General features: G+C 40.8%; 3 protein-coding genes across 3 annotated transcripts; 2 read left to right on the top strand and 1 right to left on the bottom strand.

Moving 5' to 3' along the window:
• Nucleotides 1–210: 210 nt before the first annotated feature.
• On the top strand, nucleotides 211–4974 carry LOC104725547 (uncharacterized). The gene is made up of 15 exons (XM_010444214.3): nucleotides 211–964; nucleotides 1119–1174; nucleotides 1251–1309; nucleotides 1436–1507; nucleotides 1887–1970; nucleotides 2277–2384; nucleotides 2653–2715; nucleotides 2806–2886; nucleotides 3088–3153; nucleotides 3381–3536; nucleotides 3809–3886; nucleotides 4015–4053; nucleotides 4204–4286; nucleotides 4384–4456; nucleotides 4542–4974. The coding sequence occupies exons 1-15, from the start codon at nucleotides 417–419 to the stop codon at nucleotides 4707–4709; spliced, it is 1734 nt and encodes a 577-aa protein (XP_010442516.2). The 5' UTR covers nucleotides 211–416; the 3' UTR covers nucleotides 4710–4974.
• Nucleotides 4975–6553: 1579 nt separating this feature from the next.
• On the top strand, nucleotides 6554–7111 carry LOC109127522 (uncharacterized). Its single transcript, XM_019232437.2, has one exon. It carries the CDS (start codon nucleotides 6674–6676, stop codon nucleotides 6899–6901), a length of 228 nt encoding a protein of 75 aa, XP_019087982.1. The 5' UTR covers nucleotides 6554–6673; the 3' UTR covers nucleotides 6902–7111.
• Nucleotides 7112–19189: 12078 nt separating this feature from the next.
• Nucleotides 19190–20564, bottom strand: LOC147935222 (uncharacterized). The gene is made up of 3 exons (XM_087472908.1): nucleotides 20089–20564; nucleotides 19593–19946; nucleotides 19190–19388 (listed from the first exon to the last, which is right to left on the bottom strand). Exons 1-3 carry the CDS (start codon nucleotides 20562–20564, stop codon nucleotides 19190–19192), a joined length of 1029 nt encoding a protein of 342 aa, XP_087329034.1.
• Nucleotides 20565–20951: the final 387 nt, after the last annotated feature.

Genomic DNA, 20951 nt, shown 5'->3' with positions numbered 1-20951 from the left:
ATATTAATCACAGCAGCTGTTATCTCTACATCATAACACAGCTTTGCTTCGAGATATATAAAGTAGCAACAGGGCACAAGAAGGAACTCATACAAGGTTCTGTATCCTCCTCACCAGCCTAGTACGCTAAAGAGGAAGACCTCAAGAACCTCCAAAGCCCATTAAGTCTTTATCGGTTTATAACTTGGGATATACTTTTTCCTGGTCTTTGTAAGAAAAACACTTTACCACTCATTTTAATATGTTCTTTCAATTGAAATAGTGTATGATTGTGACAAAGGCAAACAAAATAAAAATTAATTTTACCTTGTTTTCTTTAATTTGTGTTTGTGAAATTGGCGGTTCGAACCACACAGCTCAAAAAAACCCTAACCAGCACTAGAGAAAACGATTCCAAGGGTTTTCGATTACTGTTGATGGTGATCGCAGCAGATATGAGATGCTTCTACACTCGAGCCCACTTTCTTCTCCTCCGATCTTCAACTCCGGTCACGATTCCTACTCCCCCCACCCGTATCCGTCTCCGTCGCTTCTCATCATCTCCCATCTCCTCCGTTTTCGACCTTCCCTCCTCTAATCAGGACGCGAGTTCGAGCATAGAAGAGAAAGACACCGCAATTGGATTCTCCGATGAGAAATCGAGAAAAGCCGGTTCAACTGCTCGGGGATGGGACCCAGGGGAAGTTGTTATGAACAAATCGAAGAAAGGCAAATCGAAAACTGTTTGGGTTTGTGAGAGCTGTGGTCATTCTGAAGGGCAATGGTGGGGGAGTTGTCGTGCTTGTCACAAGGTTGGGACTATGAAACGTTTCTCTGATGGTTCTCATTTAAGTAGCAAAGCTACTGGCTCTGGTCTTCAGGAGGCTACTGGTTTGTCTTGGTTACCTGACCAAGCAGGGGTGCAGCCGAATCGATTGACTGATGTTATTCGTGGGATTACTCAGCAGCAATGGCGATTTTCTCTGTATGTTCGAATATTATATTTTTTTAAAAAAGGCTAATTTTGTTGCTTTTAAGTTCACTTGTTAGAATGGTTTAACGTAGATAGGTTTGTTTTTGTTACTATCTGAGATATTCTTGTTGTTGGAGATATCATTTCTTGCGATGTTTATGTTTAGGCCTGGACTTTTTGGGAATGAGGTTTCCAGGGTGCTTGGTGGTGGCCTTGCCCCAGGTTTTTATACTCTCTTCATGATTTTTTAATTTCGTTCTGTCTTTAGCTGTTGACTCACTATGGAGCTGTTATGTAGGTTCCCTGATTTTGATTGGTGGTGACCCTGGTATTGGCAAGAGTACCTTGTTATTGCAGGTTAGGAGATGTGATTTTTGGTGTTTTAATTAGTTGTCTTCCCCTTTGCAAATGGTTTGTGCACTGGGTGTTTTGTAATGCACATAATGGCGTTACTGATTCTCTCTTTATTTGCTTGAATGGAAGATTGCATCTATAATTGCTGAGGGGAGTGAAGTGGCCGAACCAGCACCAGTTTTGTATATCTCCGGTGAAGAGGTTAGTACTAGTCATGTTCTGTTTTTCTCAAAAGTTTCAGTTTCTCCTGCTTGTCTTTTCCTTGTCTTCCTCACACCGGGTTTCTGAGCAAACTTGTGGATTGTGTAATTCTCTGTGGCTGTTTCTTTTCAAACCGTGCTGCTTAAGATGGTCTGGATGATCTTCATGCAAATGTTTAAGATGCAGAAAAGTAATTGTAGCTTGAGATCTAGGTTTTAGCACCTTTATTTTGTGCAGTTAGACTTTCTTCTTCTCGCGTTTTCTCTTTAATGTTAGAGATATGGTACTTTTAGTTTGTTCTGAAGGATCTCATCCCACACATTCTGTTGACTTGATCACACATTCTTCATAAGATCTTCTGTTTTTCGCCCAACTGCAGAGTGTGGAGCAAATAGGAAGTCGGGCTGACAGGATGAAAATTCAAACTGAAGAGCTCTACCTGTTTTCGAGCTCTGATCTTCAGGTATACTATTTTATGTGTGCTCTGATCTTCAGGTATACTATTTTATGTGAATTAACATTCTTATTATCTTAATCAAACAGAAGTATATTTCAATACTTCTGTTAACACCTAAGCAATGGACAGCTGCATATTCCTATTTTGTGCCTAACTGTATCCCCTAATTAATTCTCCTCATGATTACACGTCAAACACCAAATCCATGCTTTGTGAAATTCTCAAGTCTGCGTAGCATAACTGAGATAAATTGTTAGTCTCCATTTTTCGATCAGGTACCTGAAGCACATCGTTTGTTCTGATTTATTTCAGGACATTCTAAACAAAGCTCATCGGCTATCTCCCCGAGCTCTCATCATTGACTCAATTCAAACAGTTTACCTAAAAGAAGTGACTGGAAGTGCTGGTGGTCTCACACAGGTATAAAAGTTTTCCTCCTCTATTCGCTTAGTCTCTTGAATTTTCTTCTAATTACTATGAGCAAGAAGTTATGCCAAAGCTGCTTTTTGTTGCTTCCCATGTTACATGGAATCCCAGATCCTTTAATTTATGTTTTAAAAGGAATTTCTTATGTGTTAGAGGAAGACGGGGCTCCAACATTCTCATTTTCTTTGCATATGTTTTTCTCGTAACTCTTCTTTTAATCTGCTGGAAAGGCTACTTTCTTGGAAATCTCTGTTGGTGGCAGGTTAAAGAGTGCACATCAACCCTGTTGCGTTTTGCTAAGAAATCTAATGTCCCTGTTTTCTTGGTGAGTAAGCACCATCCTTCCAATTCCTTCCTTCAATATCTGGTGTTTGATCTGGATAAGATGTTTTATGCACGTCACTTTCTGTTTTAGGTTGGACATGTTACGAAAGCGGGAGATATTGCAGGACCTCGTGTTTTGGAGCACATAGTAGATGTTGTCTTGTACTTGGAGGTGCTTTGTATTTTTTGTTGTCTTTAGATATGCAATCATGATATCCTCTTCAATAAATGGCGCTCTGTAGTCCTAACTAAATACTTTGGGTTTGTTTCTATTAGCTGGATAACCTCTATTCTAGACTCGAGCAAGTCTTAATTTGTTAGGAAATATAACAGAAGATGATCAGTTGACATGTATTTTACGTCAAAATTTCAGGGTGAAGAGTCATCGACGTACCGCTTGCTTCGATCTGTGAAGAATCGGTTTGGGTCGACTGATGAAGTATGTATACAAATCCCTCATAGTATGCCTTTGCAGATTGAATCATGATTGTTCTTTTCTCTTACTGCCTCTTTTCTTTTTCCCGAGAACTTGCTAGTTCAAGCATCTTATTCTGTGGATTGTGTTCCCATTATTCTTTATGCGGTTCGAGTTTGCTTGTTACCTGTACACGTATTTTTATTTCGAGTTGAGGATTATTGAATAATCATCGCTATCTCCTTTGTCAGCTTGGAGTTTTTGAAATGTCAAACTCAGGACTTGAAGTGGTCTCCAACCCTAGTGGAATATATCTTAGTCAACAGAACCCAGATTCAGATGTTTTAGCTGGATTAGCTGTAGCAGTTGTTATGGATGGATCTCGGAGTTTCCTAATTGAAATTCAGGTAGATAACCAGATTATTCTGCTTTATTCTCTTATTCTGCTTCAGATTTCCAAAAGTGTAATAGGCTCCGGCTTGTTAAGTGAAACTGCGCTTTGCAAGTCTTTATTCATTTTGCTTTAATCAATATGATAAGAATCATGACTTACATTGGTTGTAGTATGTATGTTGCGACAATGCTGACCTCTCATCATTAGCTGCCTCATATGTACTTGCGGACTTTGAAGCAAAGTATTGTAGTTCTTGTTTAAACATTGGTTTTTGTTATTATGTAGGCATTGTGTTCGCCTGGCTCAACAGTTTCAAGGCATGTCAATGGTGTTCAAGCTAGCAGAGCTGACATGATAATTGCAGTGAGTGCTACTACTATACTAACATTGTCTTTTCTTATTGAAAAATGACAATATACCTTTGGAACATGCCTTCTCTACCTTTTTATAACTGTGAACGTTTTGTTATATTCTGGCTTATCATATCACAGGTTCTTATGAAGCAAGCTGGTCTTAGAATTCAGGAAAATGTAAGTTTAGAGATTTTATTGTAAATTGTGTCAATCTGCAATGTTGCTCGTCATGTGAATCTTGTTCGCTATAATAAATGATAGGAAGCATCTGACTATCTATGTCTAGTGATTACAGTACTGAGTTAATGATGAATATATGTTCTTTAGGGGATTTTTCTTAACGTTGCCAACGGAATGGCTCTTTCTGAGACTGCTGGCGATCTTGCAATAGCAGCAGCAATTTGTAGCAGGTAAGTGTTGTTTACTTCTTTGGGCTCTTGAAAAGTGTCTTTGCGTTATTTAGTACTAGCTGCAAATGAAGCACTACTCTTTAATTGCATAATCCAGTTTCTTGGAGTTTCCAATTCCTCACGGTGTAGCATTCATCGGTGAGATTGGTCTAGGGGGCGAAGTTCGCACGGTAAGCAAGACCAATAACATTTGGAAGAATCAGTTAACTTTTATTTTAGAGTTTGGATGAATACAACTAAAAGATAATGGCACAGGTGCCAAGAATGGAGAAGAGGGTAAGTACAGTGGCAAAGCTAGGCTTTAGCAAATGTGTGGTTCCCAAATCAGTGGAGTCGTCATTAAAAGCGTTGAATTTGAAAGATATTGAGATAATCGGATGCAAGAATCTGAAAGAGTTAATCAATGCTGTGTTTAGGGGATAATGTGATTAAGCATTCTGTGTTCAAAGCAGACTGAGATTAAGAGGACTGATCAAAGTTTGAATCTTTTAGCAATTGGATTTTACGGTTTAGTTTGGTTTGAATTTTTGTCTGGTTTTAGTTTTATCAGTTTTACAGAAACTAAAACCAGTTCAAACCATTTGTAATTCGGTTTGGTTTGATAAAATTTGGTTGATGTTACATTTATAAAATATGATACATATGTCTCATTATATATAACTGAAAATTTATAAAAGTTACTCTAAAATTTTTTTTGTTGATGAAACCAATTGATTTACAATGTCAGTTTATATATATTTTGTTTTTGGTTGCCTTAATGTTTTGGCCACCATACAATGTGATGGAGCATTTAATATGTGGTCTACAAGTTTATCCATTAGGGATTCATGATATTTATATTACGTATTAGATATGAAACAAAGACTCTAGTAGGATGGGTTGATGAGTAAATGCGTGAGAGGGAAGTGCAATGTATAAAACCACATAATAGAAGAGCGCCGTTTCAGACCAAACATCATAACGTTCTCACATGTCACATGTGACATTGTCCTCTCCACATGCCCATTCTTCGCTCCCCGCCAAATAACACCCAATTTTAATCTTTCTTCTTTACATTTTCTTTCAAATAATTCAACGTTTTGTTTATAACAATTGACATAAACTTCCAACCTATCTACATATGATTTATCTACAGAGAACTTCTTCAACATCACTGTGTAAATCATTGGTTGTGTTAGCCTTTGCTCATTGAATTATTGACGGAGTTTGATAAATGCCAAAAAGAAGTGAACAATTATTTAGGTAAAATAGAAAAAGTTAAGGTATATACAAACAAATTACATAGTACGAGAAAAAAAAAATTACACGTTCTTCAATGTATTATACATTATGTATATCATATAATAACTCCATTTGATAAATTAAAATGTATCACATAAGAAATAACAAATTATGAAAGAAACATTGTAATATGAAACATGTAAAAATATGTCCGCAATGATTAAAATTTTACTTTTGTTTATCAAAATCATAAACTATCATATAGTTCATTGTTGTTGTCTTTTTTTTTTTTTTTTAATACAAATTGCTCTTAATTATTTTGTGGAGGTTTAATGCATGTTACGAATTTACATTACTATATTCACTTCCGCCAATGATTAGATACTCCAATTTGGATTCCTATTTAGAGAACAAAATGTGCTGTTGTTAGAACAACGGTCTCAACTTCATAACATTGTCCATTACAATTGCTAACTAACTTCCTCTTTCGAGTTCATACTTTATTATATAAATCAAGGATTTGAATAAATTAATACCATTTTCTTTCACTTATCAACTGCAGTTATATGCAAGTTTATCACTTAGTCCACTACTCAAATTTAAAACTAATGGTTAGATTAAAAGTAGAAAATAGATGGATTAACACGAGCGCTATAGTTTTTAGGCATAAACAAGAGATCTTGACATTTTCTTTTGGGTTAATTTGGGTTCAAAACCAACTCCAAAAGATGCATTGAATCTCTTTAGAAAAAATAGGTTGGTGTCTAATCTGTCTAGACTTTAGAGTAGCTCTTCAAATTTCAAACTATTTGGAAGCTTTAAAACAAAAGTCTCGTGCTCTCTATATATCCTAAACTTTTAACCGTGGGATCTTTAAAACCCATACGCTCCCTTAACCATATATAGATTTACAATAATTTGAAAGTTTAATGCAATTTTTACATACATTTGAAAACTCATAATTTACACGTGCTAAAAGGGGCTTGGTTGTTATAGAAACATTGTTCGAAGCTAAAATTATTTTAAAGACGCCATTTGAAACTAGTCCACATAATAATATTTCAAAGTAGTAAAGAAACTTGAGGTCTATATAAATGGAGACAGGAAGTGTGTGACTCTTGTCTCCTACACTAAATTCTCTGAGCTCTTTTCACCAAAAAGAGAGAATGGTGTGCAGAGCAGAAGAAGCAATGAAGCAAAGAGAGATGATCAAGAGATGTAAAGAAGATGATCAACAGAAGAAGAAGAAGAAGACGCAATCAATAACAAATTGCAACAAAGACAAAAGCTGCAAATTCAAGCGAAGCACTAGTAATCTCGAAAACGACGGAGCTTCCTCAGCTATCTTCCTCCTCGCCTGCATCGCCTGCTCCTCCTTCTCCCATCATCTCTAATTATTAAGTAACTACTATCTTAGTTATAACAGCCTCCACAGTTAATTACTCTTCAAACTACGTTTAATTACTAGTCTTATATTTGTTAATTCTATTTATATTTTTGTTCGATATGAGGTTTTTAATCTGCACACTTTGGCAGGTAATTTCTTGTACTTTATTTTGTCTTAAAGTTTTTTAATATATTAATCTGTTTTCTTGTGTGTGTAATAATTCTATTGTAAAACTAGTTGTGGAAAACATATGGAGGGTGCGTATAAATATTACATTATTTTCAAACAAAACAAAAAAAATATTGTGCATTGTGTTTTGTATTTACACTAGATTTTAACCCGCGGTACACCGCATGCATATAATTTTCATTATTATTTATAATTTATATTGTATTTGTTATTTAAATATTGGATGTTTTGCAAATAGAGAAATAACTAAATTTCCCGGTCGTTTGTGCGGCTAAATGTTTATATTAATTTTTTAACCCGCAATATACTTCATGATCATTTGTTGTTATATTTAGTTTGTTTTGTTTAATGTTTGAGATTCCATTTTGATTTTTAAATATTATAACAAAAATAAGAGATCTAAATACATAATAAATTATTTATACGCTATGATTAAGTCACATTTTTCTTAATGATTTAATTATTTTACACAATCTTAGTTAAATCAACTTAGTTTTATATGTCAAGTATTTTAATATTAATAGTGTTTATAAATAATAAAATGAAGATTTAACCCGTGTTAGCAAAAATTTAATAATATTTTATTAATTCCGACATGTCCTTTTTATAACTCATTTACTATATAACCATATAATATAGTATTTTAAACTTTTTTAATTTTACATATTCGTAATATTTTAAAATTTTATTAATTTTTTATATATTAATTATAATTATTTAAAGAAATTTGAATCGAAGTTTTTCTTATATTAAGAATCTAAACTCACAGGTTTTAGAAAATAAAATGGGAATCAAATTGTTGTTTTCTTTGTTTGCAAAGGATTAAGAGATATAATATCTTCAAAACACAATAGATTATTTGGTTAAATATATCACAGTTTTTTTTTCATATTGATTTTGCTGTATTTTTTTTAGTTGGAATGTAATGTAAAATATTTAGGAAACAAAATCTGAAGTAATACTATTTTTGAAAATTTTTTAGGGATTAACTTTGTAAATAAATATAAATAAAATGGTAGAACCCAAAATATACTTCAAAAATATATATATAGATTTGGGAATATTGGTTTCTTAATCATTCCATAATTGGGTTCTCGTTTTTAGGAACTTTATTATTGTTAAAATAATTATGAGGATTGTAAACTTTTATTATGGAAAATCAGTTGTATAATTTAAATTTGATAGATTATACCATCTCTAAAGATAGTTTTGAATATTTTATAGAAATAAAACTTTAATGGGTAGAGTAGTTTTTGGAAAAAGCAAAACATATAGATGTTGTCTAGATTTTATTGCAATAAACGTTACAAATTTTGGTCGATTTAAGAAGTTTTAGTAATTGAAGGTTTGTGCAATGTTATTTTTGGAAATTGTTAGGGGTTAATGTTGTAAAAAAAATTAAATAAACAAAACTTAAAGGGTAGAATACAAAATGTACTTCAAAAATGTTAATATAGATAATATTTCAACCAAAACCTAATTACATAATACTCTGCGCGGAATACAGATTTATAAACCTAAAAGTCCAAATCGGATTGCAACCGAATGGAATTAATCAAAATTCATTACAAAATTTTGTATAAAACTTTTTCTTCTTTTTCAGCTAATAAATGCTAATCCGCGATTTTTTTTGCTCAAAACACCTTTAATTATGTGTTAAGCCACAAAAAGGGATTTCACGTTTTATTGAAAAAAAAAATATGAATCAGTCCAATCACATTTTGAGTAAGAATAATAATAATAAGTGAAGGTGGGAAAAATCCTTAAAAAATAACCCATCTATTTTCTTTTATGTTTTAATAGCCAAAATAGTTTATGTTGGAACAAAAAACCTCATTAAAATATATTTGGCCTAAATTGTTGGTGGATTCAAACTCGTTTAACAATCGTTAACAACGTTACAAAATCAGTAAATGATGTTAAATTTTAATCTCATGTGTTTAAAATATATGTTGACATATTATTACTCATAAATATCCAATTCAATTATTTATGCGTAGGAGTGAACCCAAGTATTGTCCATAAATAAGAGAAGAGTCTTTGGTAGATTATTGACTCGGGTGATCACTAATTAATTCAACTATTCAAGATGCACGATCAATCTAACAGTGCTCACTTTAGGTCTTAGATCACTAGTCTACACTAATCCATTTCTATGGTAATCATCAACAAATTTGTTTGCAATCAAATGATCAATGAGGATTATTCCATGTCTAGCTAACACTCACTAAGTTTTTTTCTGAAATTCATCGAACACTTTTCATGCCTGAAATTTCCTATTATCTAGACTAGTTTAATGAAACAGTAATCTAGCACTAAGTCCTAAACATCTTGAATTAATCAACAACCCACCATAATCTATGAAACCCAAAGGCTCAAAAGACACAAATATCCATGTTGTTTCTTTGGACGATCATAATAACAAAAGGAAATCAACAAGAAATCTCAAAGAAAACAAGATTATATTGTATAAAAGTACTTAAGATTCATACAAAATCTGAAAAGAAAGATTTTTTCAAAATAAGCATAATATCCTTTAAAAAATATATTAACACTGTATTTATAAATAAAATGTATTTATTTTATAGATAGATGGTGCAAACCAGGTCAACTCGAGACAAACTGAATCTAACCTAGTATTTAGCTTGAGAGAACGCATTGCGGTCAACCTTGCAATCGACCATATGGTAGATCATGTCCTTGGCTCCAATCGATCGATCACTAGGTCGCTTAAGGTCGCGTCTGATATCATGTTTGTTGGATATGGGCTGCGCCCAATATGTCACTCGGTCCAACAAGACAGATTAATTATGATTTCGGCCCGACAAAATTGGGAGCAAGTCATTAACAATCCGCAAAGGACAATCTCGGAAATTCACGATGAAAACCCTAAGGAGCTTTAGGCCAACAATCTTCTATAAAAGGAAAGAGCATTTATTGGAATCACCATTCGGTCTCTCGGATATTACCCGTAGAACAATACTTTGTAGAAAACACAGTTTATAGCCTTTTGTGTAATTCATTTCCACTTTCGAGCTCGTCATTTTTAGCTTGTTAGTTCTCCTGTGAACTGACGAGCTCAATCTTGACTCGTTTAGTGACGACCTCACGTTTTCATCGTTAATAAAAGAACTAGCTTCACTCTTCCCCCAAAATCTTTATTTACTTAGTGTTGTGCAATCCCCGGTACAAACAATTGGCGCCCACCGTGGGGCAAGAGTAGAGCGCTCCTTTTTGACGATCAAGACTGACGGTCGCCGTTTCCACTTAGATCGAGACATGGTGAACTCAGGAAACTCCAACAAAGAATTCAACACCACTTCCGAACAACCAGCGCCTTCGGAACAATGATGGGGGCGCACAAGAACACGCACTCTCCCGCCTCCTTCCATGACAACCACAGTCGAGGGCGCTGCGCCAAACAACACAACCTCTCTACCAGCGCCCGACGCGTCCTTGGAACCTCTCGCTGCCATGCATGCTGAGCACGGACCTACCGTAAACAATGCCGCCCTTCCAAATGCCTTGCCCACAGCACAAAGGAGCAGACACGACGACCTGATGCAAACCATATTCGAAGAGCCAATCCATCCTCTTGCTGCACCACATGACGAGCATCGCCAAACCATTGCTCCAGGTGTCACCGATGGTGCCGCCCTCCCAGCTCCCTTGCTTGCTGGACAGAAGAACAACCTCGACGATATGATGAAGACTATCCTCGACAAGCTCAATAGCCAGGAAACACGAACAGCCGAGCAGCTCGATGCACTCGTTGCAACACATGAAGCATTGCAGGACCAAATCAACAAACTCCAGCAAAGAAGGCATGATCATTGACACGCAAGCTACCCTGCCGATCGCGACGCACTGCCGCCCCTGTCACCACCAGTCGAGGAACGAGAGTCACAGACGCTGACCAACGTCCATCATCATAGGATTCATCGACGATCACACTCGCGAAAACGAGGCCAGTAATCAAGACCTAGCCGCAACCAAACAGATAAACGCCTTTAAATCAGCACATGCAACATCCATGTTTGATCGAGTGGCTCGAGCATCGAGGGCGTAGTGCTCGACCTCATGGCGACCAACAAGACGATATGTTGCCCTCACGCACATGTGCAGGTGGGGGTACTTCTGATAACCTCACTCAAAGTCCTTCTCAATACGCGAGCAACAGCTTCCGCCGATCTGGTTCGACGCACATCAACCAGCTTGACAACATGTAGGTCAACCATTGAAGAATATTCAACGAAATTGTGCTAAGGCATCCCATTAGCTAACTCACGTGGTCTGGTCCCTACCTAAAGGTTATCATCATCATCAAATCGATCTGCAGGATACATAATTATGAGAAAAGCATAAACAAAATTGGCGTCAATGCAAAACAAAAGGGTGAAAACGGCAACATCTAAGTCCAATTTTGCGAGAACTGATCCATATGCCGATCTCGCCGCCCTCACAAATACAAGGTGTCACGCCGACCTTGCATCCATCAGACCCCACGACTTTACCAAATCTTAAGAGCCGACCCCCTGAGGAATTATACTCAGAACAACCTAACAAGGGCAAACCACGTGAAAGCTGATCTCAAGAAAGCCACCTTTGCTACTCTCACAGTCGCTACTTCGAGACCAGTTTTTTGGCTCCCTCCTTTTGTAACATTACATCGCCAACCCTGAGAGCTGACTTTGAGAAACTTCTGGAGAACTCGCAAACGTCGCGAGAGCTAGTCCTGTCAGACTTTCGGAGACCTTGCAGAGACCTCCCTATCTATAGAGCAGCAAAACTACCAAGCTCGTCTCTGCTGCCAGCCTGTCGTGCTCGTCCTGTTTGTCGACATGCTAAAGAGTCCATCTACAGAGCCGCCCTGCTAAAGAGCCGACCTGCTGAGGGGCCAACATACAGACTTGTCGAGCATTTTGAAGCAAGATCAAAATTCTTTGCTGAAATCACGTTTAATGTTGGTAAGACTCTTACCACTCCAATGAAAAGATGTTGTTCGCAAGAGTACCAAACCGCGCGACCTCCGCTCTCACTATCGACGACAACTCCACAACCGTTATGTCGAGAGAAAGCTACACCAGCCTTGCAAAAACCAATCTCATCGACCTCATAGCCGCCCACCTCAAGCAGCTCCATTCTAGCACCTACCACATGAGTATCAATCTCGGGAGACTCCACCACTACTGGCTGAGCTCCAAACACGCAAGGTGTGAGCTTTAGAGAGCTAAGAAGTGGGCCGACCTCAAAACAATATCTCGCGCCGATCCCACGCATGCTGACTACTACTAGCTCATCAACACTTGATCTCCGCATCAACAAACCTAGCGCCGACTAGTTCATCAACATTTTCCATTTACCGAGTGCCGCTCTCAAACTCTGCACAGTTCTTATACCTTCGAGCTCTCTACTTTCCCATCCGGTTTCTCATCGTAAAACACACGCAAGAACCTCCACGCCAAGAGCTGACCAGCTCAACATTTTCGACAGATAAAGGCCACCGAGCGTAACCAAAATCCCCAACAGCCTCTGGCCGACCGCCGCTCTCATCATGACTATTCAAACATACTCGCAACCAACAATCTCACTCGAATCTTCCCCGATCCTTCTATTCACCCTCAACACAAAGAAGCGTTATAACATGATGAGTTTAAAAAAAAAAAAAAGAACGCTCGACATATCAAGCTTGTCACTTCTTCACAAGAATACCACTAACAAAAAAAGTTACACTCGAAAGAGTACACTTAGTCAAATAAGCTCTCTTGAACGAGTCCATCTTAACGAGTGTTCAGCTTCTACATCGTCACCCTGGCCAGGTGTTCGATTTAAAACACGTTCCACATGAATGCAGCGGTGAAATAATCCGCACAAAAAAAGCCGAGCCCAGTCTCGCATTCAGCTAGCAGGGGGTCAAGTTTGCACACTCTTGCCGACCTCGGGGTACCCACAGGGTAAGCTGAACACCAGAGCCGCACCTAAAAGGTACGACGAGCTCATCTCAATTACCACCCTTAAAACTTGGTATTCGAAACACGTAATAGGATAAGCCGAGAGACGTCTCGCCCCATAAAATATATCTCGAAACCAAGCAAAAAGCCAAGAAAGTCTCGCACTAGCTTGAGGGCGCCTGAACTAGTAAGCCAAGCTCCGACTTGCATGTTCTTGCCAACCCCAAGCATCCTCAGGGTAAGCCGGACACGAAAACCGCACCTAAAGGTACAACGAGTCCAACTCGTCTGCCACTTTTCTTTAGTAACATACAAAACCGAGCTGCATATCAAACATAAGCTCGCTCCCTCACGACAACGTCCTTGTGCTCAACGCACTCACGTTTGACGCCCTCATGCTCAACGCCCACGCGCAACGCCCTCACGTTCGACGCCCGCGTTTGACGCCCTCGCACTCAACTCCCTTGCGTTCAACACCTTCGCTCATGCTCAACGCTCACGCTCGACGATGCTCTAATGCTCGACAACGCTCTCATGCTCCACGACGCTCTCACGCTCGACGACGCTCCCTCGCTCAACGCCCTCGCGTTTGACGCCCTCACACTCAACTCCGTTGCGTTTAATGCCTTCGCTCAACGCTCACGCTCGACGAAGCTCTCACGCTCAATACTCTCGCGCTTAACGCCCTAATGTTTGAAGCCCTCGCGCTCAACGACATCGCGTTCGACGACGCCCTCGCGCTCGCCTACCTCACGCTTACTGCACTCAAGCTTGCTGCCTTCACGCTCTCGTGCTCACCGCTCTCACGTTAGACGCCCTCACGCTCGCCGCTCACGCTCTCACGCTCTCGGACTTGCTACCCTCACACTCGATACCCTCACGCTCAACTCCCTCGCGCTTGTCGTACTCACGTTCGACGCTCTTGCGTTTGCCTCCCTTGCGTTTGTCACTCGCATTCATGGTGGCGACCTCCACTCTTGTTTTCAGTGGAGACGTACTCTCTTAATCTCGGTGGAGTCCTCCACTCTCATTATCGGTGGAGACCTCTACTCTCATTCTCGATGGCGACATCCACTCTTCTACTTGGTGCCGACCTGCATTCTCAAGTTTGGTGCCGATCTCCACTCTCCAGCTTGGCGCTGACCTCACAACCTTCTCCCGCACTATTACAAGTGCCAACCTCAAATTGACGATCAAACCTCTTCTTGACGCTCCCATGAGAGGACGTGCGATGCGAGCGCACAACATAAAAACCAATATTAGGAGCTGACCTCGGAGCTCGCCCCAATGGTAAGACAAGCATCGACCTGGAATGAGGATTTGCTGACCTCCGGGGCATCGCGCATCGTTTCACCGACCTCAGCTTCACCGTCCTTGCGAGAACCAACCTTAGCACTCATCAATCCTTGTCCGCCGACCTCTTTTCACCTCTCGACCCCGCTCGACGACGACGATCTCACTCTCGCCGACCTTAGTCTCACTCTCGGTGGCGACCTCAATCTCACTCTCGGTGGCGACCTCAATCTCACTCGCCGACCTCAATCTCAACCTCGACTCGCTCGACAACGATGATCTCACTCTCACCGACCTCAATCTCACTCTCGGCACCGACCTCAATCTCACTCACGCTGGATATTTTTAAAATACCCAAAATATTCTAGTAATAAAATCTTTATTTGTAGATTCTGGTAATATTACCTAATTTGGATAACATTTGAGTAAATCACCCTACAATATATATATATATATATATAATTAATGACTCAGAAAATGTTAGAACAAATTATTGCATATATATATATATATATTTTTTGGTAGGAAAGAGGGAGACAAGGTCTCCCCTCATATTATTATTAGAAAAGAAAAAAAACTACAAACGGACCATCTGTGATCGAGTATCACCAACAACCTCCTCAAGAATAATCCCTTGAACACACTCAGGGCTAACAAACAAAGCATGAAGACCTAAAGAAAGAGAAAAAGCATAGTTCGCTAATCCGTCGGCAAGACGATTAGCCTCCCTATACACGTGACAAATACGGACTAACCAGTCCTTAGAGATCAAGCCATAGCACAACTGTACTAGGAAAGACAGAGGATGAGTGTCTTCAATCCCTGACTTCAAGAAACCAACCACCAGCTCCGAGTCCACCTCAAGTTCCACCCGCGTATATCCCTTTCCCCATGCCCTCACCAAGCCATAACAGACGCCCCAAAGTTCCGCAAGAGGAGCTGAGCAGAACCCTATATTCAAAGCAAACCCGGTAATCCAGTTCTCATCACCATCACGCAGAACACCACCGGCTGTAGCTATCCCTGGGTTACCATGTGATGTCCCATCCGTGTTTAGTTTCACCCACCCCATATGCGCTGGACACCATGATATCAATCGTTCCGCACTAACCCTTCAAACTCTCTCACCACCCAAGGCCATAAAAGCATTATAACTCTTCACCGCCAAGTCCTTCAAAAAACGAACCCTGTCTCCAAAACGACCCAAACCACCAAAAATGTCACCACATCTCCACTTCCACCCCTACCAAACTGCTCGAGGAAACAAAGTGGCCCAAGAGTAGCCATTCCTTTCCACACTATCCGACAGATTATCGTACAACCACTCCAATAGCGACACATAAAAAAGGACTGTTGTCGTCTCTGTGGCACCAACCTTCGCCAAACACCCGCCATTGCAGGACAATCTCGCAGTACATGTATGATCGTCTCCTCCCCACTGCTACAAACAGAGCAAATGCTTGAATCACTCAGATGTCGTCTAACGCATTCAACATTTGAAATCAAAACCTTATGGAAAACCAGCCAAAGGAAACAACGAACTCGCTCTGTGGTCCTAACCCTCCAAATACACGTAAAGAACTGGCTCATGTCTAGTCGCGGCTCAGTACTCTTTTGCAACAACCCATAAGCATAACTGACAGTGAAGCACCCATTGGACATCTCTCCCCACGACACCCTATCTGAAGCTCCCATTAAAGTATCGATAGCCACAACGTGAAGGCGGAGTTGTAAATTCTCCGACAAGTAAGCAGCTAGTGTAGTCCAAACCCATCCCATATCATTACGCCAAGCAGCATCCGCCGTCATCTCCAATATGTTCGCTGGCAATTCCCCACACACTACTTCCATCAGAGGCTTAGGGAGGAGCCATTTATCTCTCCAAAACCGTATGGTCCTTCCATCGCCAATCACCCAGCTTAGACCCGCAATGACCACTTCGCGCAACCCTCTGCACACATTCCTCCAGGTAGATGACCATATGCCTTTAGACACCAGCCATGAACCGTCGTGAATGGCTCCCACTTTATATTTGGCTCTTAACACGCGTGCCCAGAGGCTCTTTGTCTCGTGTAGTAAGCGCCAACCGACTTTTCCAAGCAAAGCAACATTCATGTCCATAGCCATGCGAATCCCCAGACCCCCTTCCGGTTTTGTTCGACCCACTCTCTCCCAAGATAACAGGTGGAGTTTACGCTTCTCTGATGTGCTACCCCATAGGAAACTTTGAGAGACTTTATCCAAAGTAGCTAGAGTTGATTTTGGCAAACAGATGGTACTCATAGAGTGAATGGGAATTGATGAGAGGACAACCTTAGTAAGAGTTAACCTACCCGCAAAGCTAAGAAATCGTCCCTTCTAGCCGGCTAACCGTGAGGAGAACTTCTCAAGCACCTCCCTGAAGGTTTCATTATTTATTCTTTTGTGGAGAACCGGCATCCCAAGGTATTTACCTAGTGCCTTAGTAGAACCAATCCCACTCTCTACATTGATACGCTCTCCAAGGTCTCGACTCACATTCTCCGAGAAAACAATTTTGGACTTATCCAAACTCACTTTTTGACCTTATGCAAGACAAAACCGTTCCAACACCTTTCGAATAACAAGAACCTGCGCCACAAAAGCTTCAGCGAATAATATTAGATCATCCGCGAAACAAATATGCGAGAGTTTGGGACCTCCTTTGGACAAAACTATTGACCTCCATTCCTTCGAGTCAACAACCAACTCAACAAGATGGCAAAGCCTCTCTAAGCATAAGACAAAGAGATAGGGAGACAGTGGATCTCCTTGTCGCAGACCTCTGGAGGGTTTAAACGGTGTAGTCCTCTCCCATTCCACAACACCGTCATTGAGGGATCAACCACACACTGCATGATCCAGCGACGCCAACAATCAGAGAATCCCGCAACTGAGAGAGTTTCCTCTAAGAAATCCCACCTAATAGGATCATATGCTTTTTCTAGATCAAGCTTCAACAACATCCATCCTTTCTTTCCCTTCTTACGCCGTATAGAGTGTACCGCCTCCTGGACTACAACGATATTGTCCAAGCTCAACCTCCCTGGAATAAAACAAGCCTGAGCAGGACCAATCAGTTTAGGCATCACCTTCTTAAGTCGTGTCACCATAGTTTTAGTAATAGTTTTAAATAGAACATTACATAAACTGATAGGGCAAAATTGTGACTTTAACTCTGGTTTCCCAACCTTGGCAATAAGCACAACCAACACATCATTTGCCTCCACAGGTAAGATCCCGGAGTTAAAGAAATCCAACACAAAATGAACCACCGAGGACCAACCACATCCCAGCCAAACTGATAAAAACCAGGCTGGAATCCATCCGGTCCCGGTGATTTGAATTTTCCCATACTTCGAATGGAGCTCTCAACTTCCACTGTAGAGAACGGTTTATTCAAGTCAGCAAGCTCCCAATGCGTTAACTTCACAAACCCTGTCTGCAATAAGCTCGCTGCACCCATATCCACACCTTCCAAAGATAAAGCTTCTTGTAGAAAGCAATTGCCATCTGCTCCAATTCCTGATTATCAGAGATCCATCGCCCTGCATCATCCCTTAGCATTTCAATTCTATTGTGACGTCTCCGAACAATTGTAGATGTGTGAAAATACTTTGTGTTACGATGTGTGAAATGAAGATTAAGAGGGTGCATGATCAGCTGGATATATATCGATCTGATACTTTGTTACGAGAGGAGGAGGATTTGGTAAAGGAGCTAGAGTTGGTTCTCGAGCAGGATGAAATACTTTCTCTAGATTTTTGGAACCAAAGTATCTCATCCTGCTCGAGAACCAACTCTAGCTCCTTTACCAAATCCTCCTCCTCTCGTAACAAAGTATCAGATCAATATATATCCAGCTGATCATGCACCCTCTTAATCTTCATTTCCAGAGACTCCTTTCTCCGCTGAATATCACCAAACACCTCACGATTCCATATCTTGAGCTTATCACGCAGTCTCTGTAAAGCCACTTGTGTAGTAACCTACGCGTCCCACGAGGTTGCCAACAGCTCTTTAAAACCAGGATGATTCAACCAAGCAGCCTCAAATCTAAAAGGACGCCTTCGTGGATCACCTCTTATTTCCAGGCTGAGCTGTAGATATAGCAGAGCATAATCAGATGCCAAGAACGGAAGGTGAGATACAATCGCTTCTTGCCACCTAAGACGAGTTTGAGCAGAACATAACACACAGTCCAATCGCTTAGCAACATAAGTACTTGCTACACGCCCACACCTCCATGTGAACTTATGGCCTTTAAACCCCATGTCAATGAGAGAATTAGTATTAATCCAATCACCAAACTCCAAGGAATCCGGAGACAGCCGACCATTCCCCCCGGATCTCTCATCCAAACGTACTACCGTGTTAAAATCACCACCCACAATAGTTGGTTCACTAACCCCCTGCTACACTTGGCTGAGCTTATTCCAAAGCCCATGCCTACGAATAGGTGTGGGGGCAGCATACACAACCACCACATGAATCGGGTCCCCCCCCCCCCCCCCCCCATTATCCACTCTCGCATGGATAAACTGATCTGAGGATTCAACAATAGACACCATCCCCACACACGTTCTCCACAAAAACCAGATACCACCACTCTGTCCCACATCATCTACTCGAAAAGACTGATCAAATCCCAACCCCGCACAGATTCGCATTGCTCTATCTCCACCCGCATGGGTCTCAAAGAGAGCTAGCAAATTCGTTGGAAACTTCTTCAACATATATCTTACCGATCGCCTAAAATTGGGTTTATTAGCCCCCCGACAGTTCCAAAAGATGCAATTCATCATAACAAACAAAGTATAGCGTAGAACAACCAGGGAAACCCGTCAAGCCAGTCGGAGAACCACCGCTCCCTCCGGAGGTTGATCCTCTTCCACCATAACCCGTGGTGTTGACACATCCTCCGACCGGAACTGTGCTTGGACATCCGACCCCGAGTCCACTTGTACCAATCCACCATCAATAGCCTTCACAAAACCACCTCCAGGACGACTTCCCCCTTCCGATTCCAATCGAAGGCGTTTTCTGAAACGAAAAGTTCAATCTCCCCTTTCGCAGGCCTAAAAACCAAACCTCGGGTGGGCTTATTCTTAAATTGTTTTGATAGGCCCATTAGAAACTGAGCTTCGTTGGCCCGTAGATCTTTTCTCCTTAGCGCCTATTCTCAGCTAATTAGAATAGACTTTACTGAGATCCATTAAGCCTTTACTCTTCTCTTGAAATACTTGCCCTCCACGCTTCAAACTATGCACCGTATCCCCCAATAAGCGATTTTCCTTATCGTCAGTACCCAAAATCACGAGATCCCGTATCTCCGAAGATAGCAAACCCAACTCCAAGTTACCAAAACTGTTTGTGACCGGGATATTCGCGAGGCGAATATTCGAAGGGATTTCCTTAAGATGTCTTTCCATGTTTGGCTCCGACGGCCCTACAGCAGAACCAATTGGCGAAGTCCCTGTCGCCGTCTGTCGACCATTAGTCCTCACCACCGTGAAACCGTCATCCCCCGCTGGAGATTCCCTCGACTCACCCACCACTGGTACCCCAGGCTTCTCCCCTGCCTCAACATCACCGTCCGGCCTTTACCAGGTGTCCATACAAACCACAAAGGGAACAAATATTTGTAAGACCCTCGCAAGCAACAAAGTAACGCTCACCATTAATCATAATTGTCCCTTTCAAGGGTTTCTTCAAATTAACTTCAACACAGACTCTCGCAAACCTAGCGCGCTCAACGTTCAGCATCGTCATGTCCACTTTAATTGGGCTTCCCAACCTTTTCGCAAGTCGCATAAGAATGGACTGATGATAAAAATTAAGAGGAATGTTTGTCAGCCGAACCCATACCGGTGTCGTGACAATTTCATCCCTCAATGGATCAAATTCCGGTGACCAAGCCTTCACCATGAGGTAGCTACCAAATGCCTTACAAGGACCCCCTGTCAAAGCTGCCAAATACTCTTCCTCAATATCAAAGCGAATCATGAAGAACTGCCGTGGGAGATCCAACACATACATCCCTCCCTTTGGATTCCACAACTCCCTCAACTTCCTACTTAGCACCGCAATTGATATGTGACGCCCCAACACCTTTACAATCATACATTGCTTCCACATGCCATTCATAACATCAAGAATCTCTGTCCCGATCGTTACCATCGGCTCACCATCTTCCCCATTCGGAAACTCAAGCCGCATTTGAGAATCCACAAACGCATCATCCAGTAAAACCTCTGGCACCCGTCTCCTCCCCGCACTACTACCAACAACTTTCTGTACCTAAGGTCGATGGCCATCCGGTGGATTTCCCGGAGGACGGTCCTGCACACCATACTCTGACATCGTAGCATCCTGATTACCCGCCGCCAAAAACCTAGAATCGCCCATAAAGAAATTTTTTTGTTAAGTATGCATATCTTTTAAATTTGTCGAAGAACACGATCCTACTTCAAAATAATATTTTGTTACCCGTAATACTGTAAAAAAGTTTTTTTTTGATAATTATTTTAGCCGCAGCATATTAATAATCACATTCAAACATAATCTCTTACTATGAGAGTTACCCGCACGCCTGTGCAGGCAAGA

This window comes from Camelina sativa, chromosome 11 (genome assembly GCF_030686135.1).
Source record: "Camelina sativa cultivar CO46 ecotype springtype chromosome 11, ASM3068613v1".
Classification (NCBI taxonomy): Eukaryota; Viridiplantae; Streptophyta; class Magnoliopsida; order Brassicales; family Brassicaceae; genus Camelina; species Camelina sativa.
The sequence above is the reverse complement of the archived record's forward strand: the minus strand, read 5'-3'. Positions and strand labels throughout refer to the sequence as shown.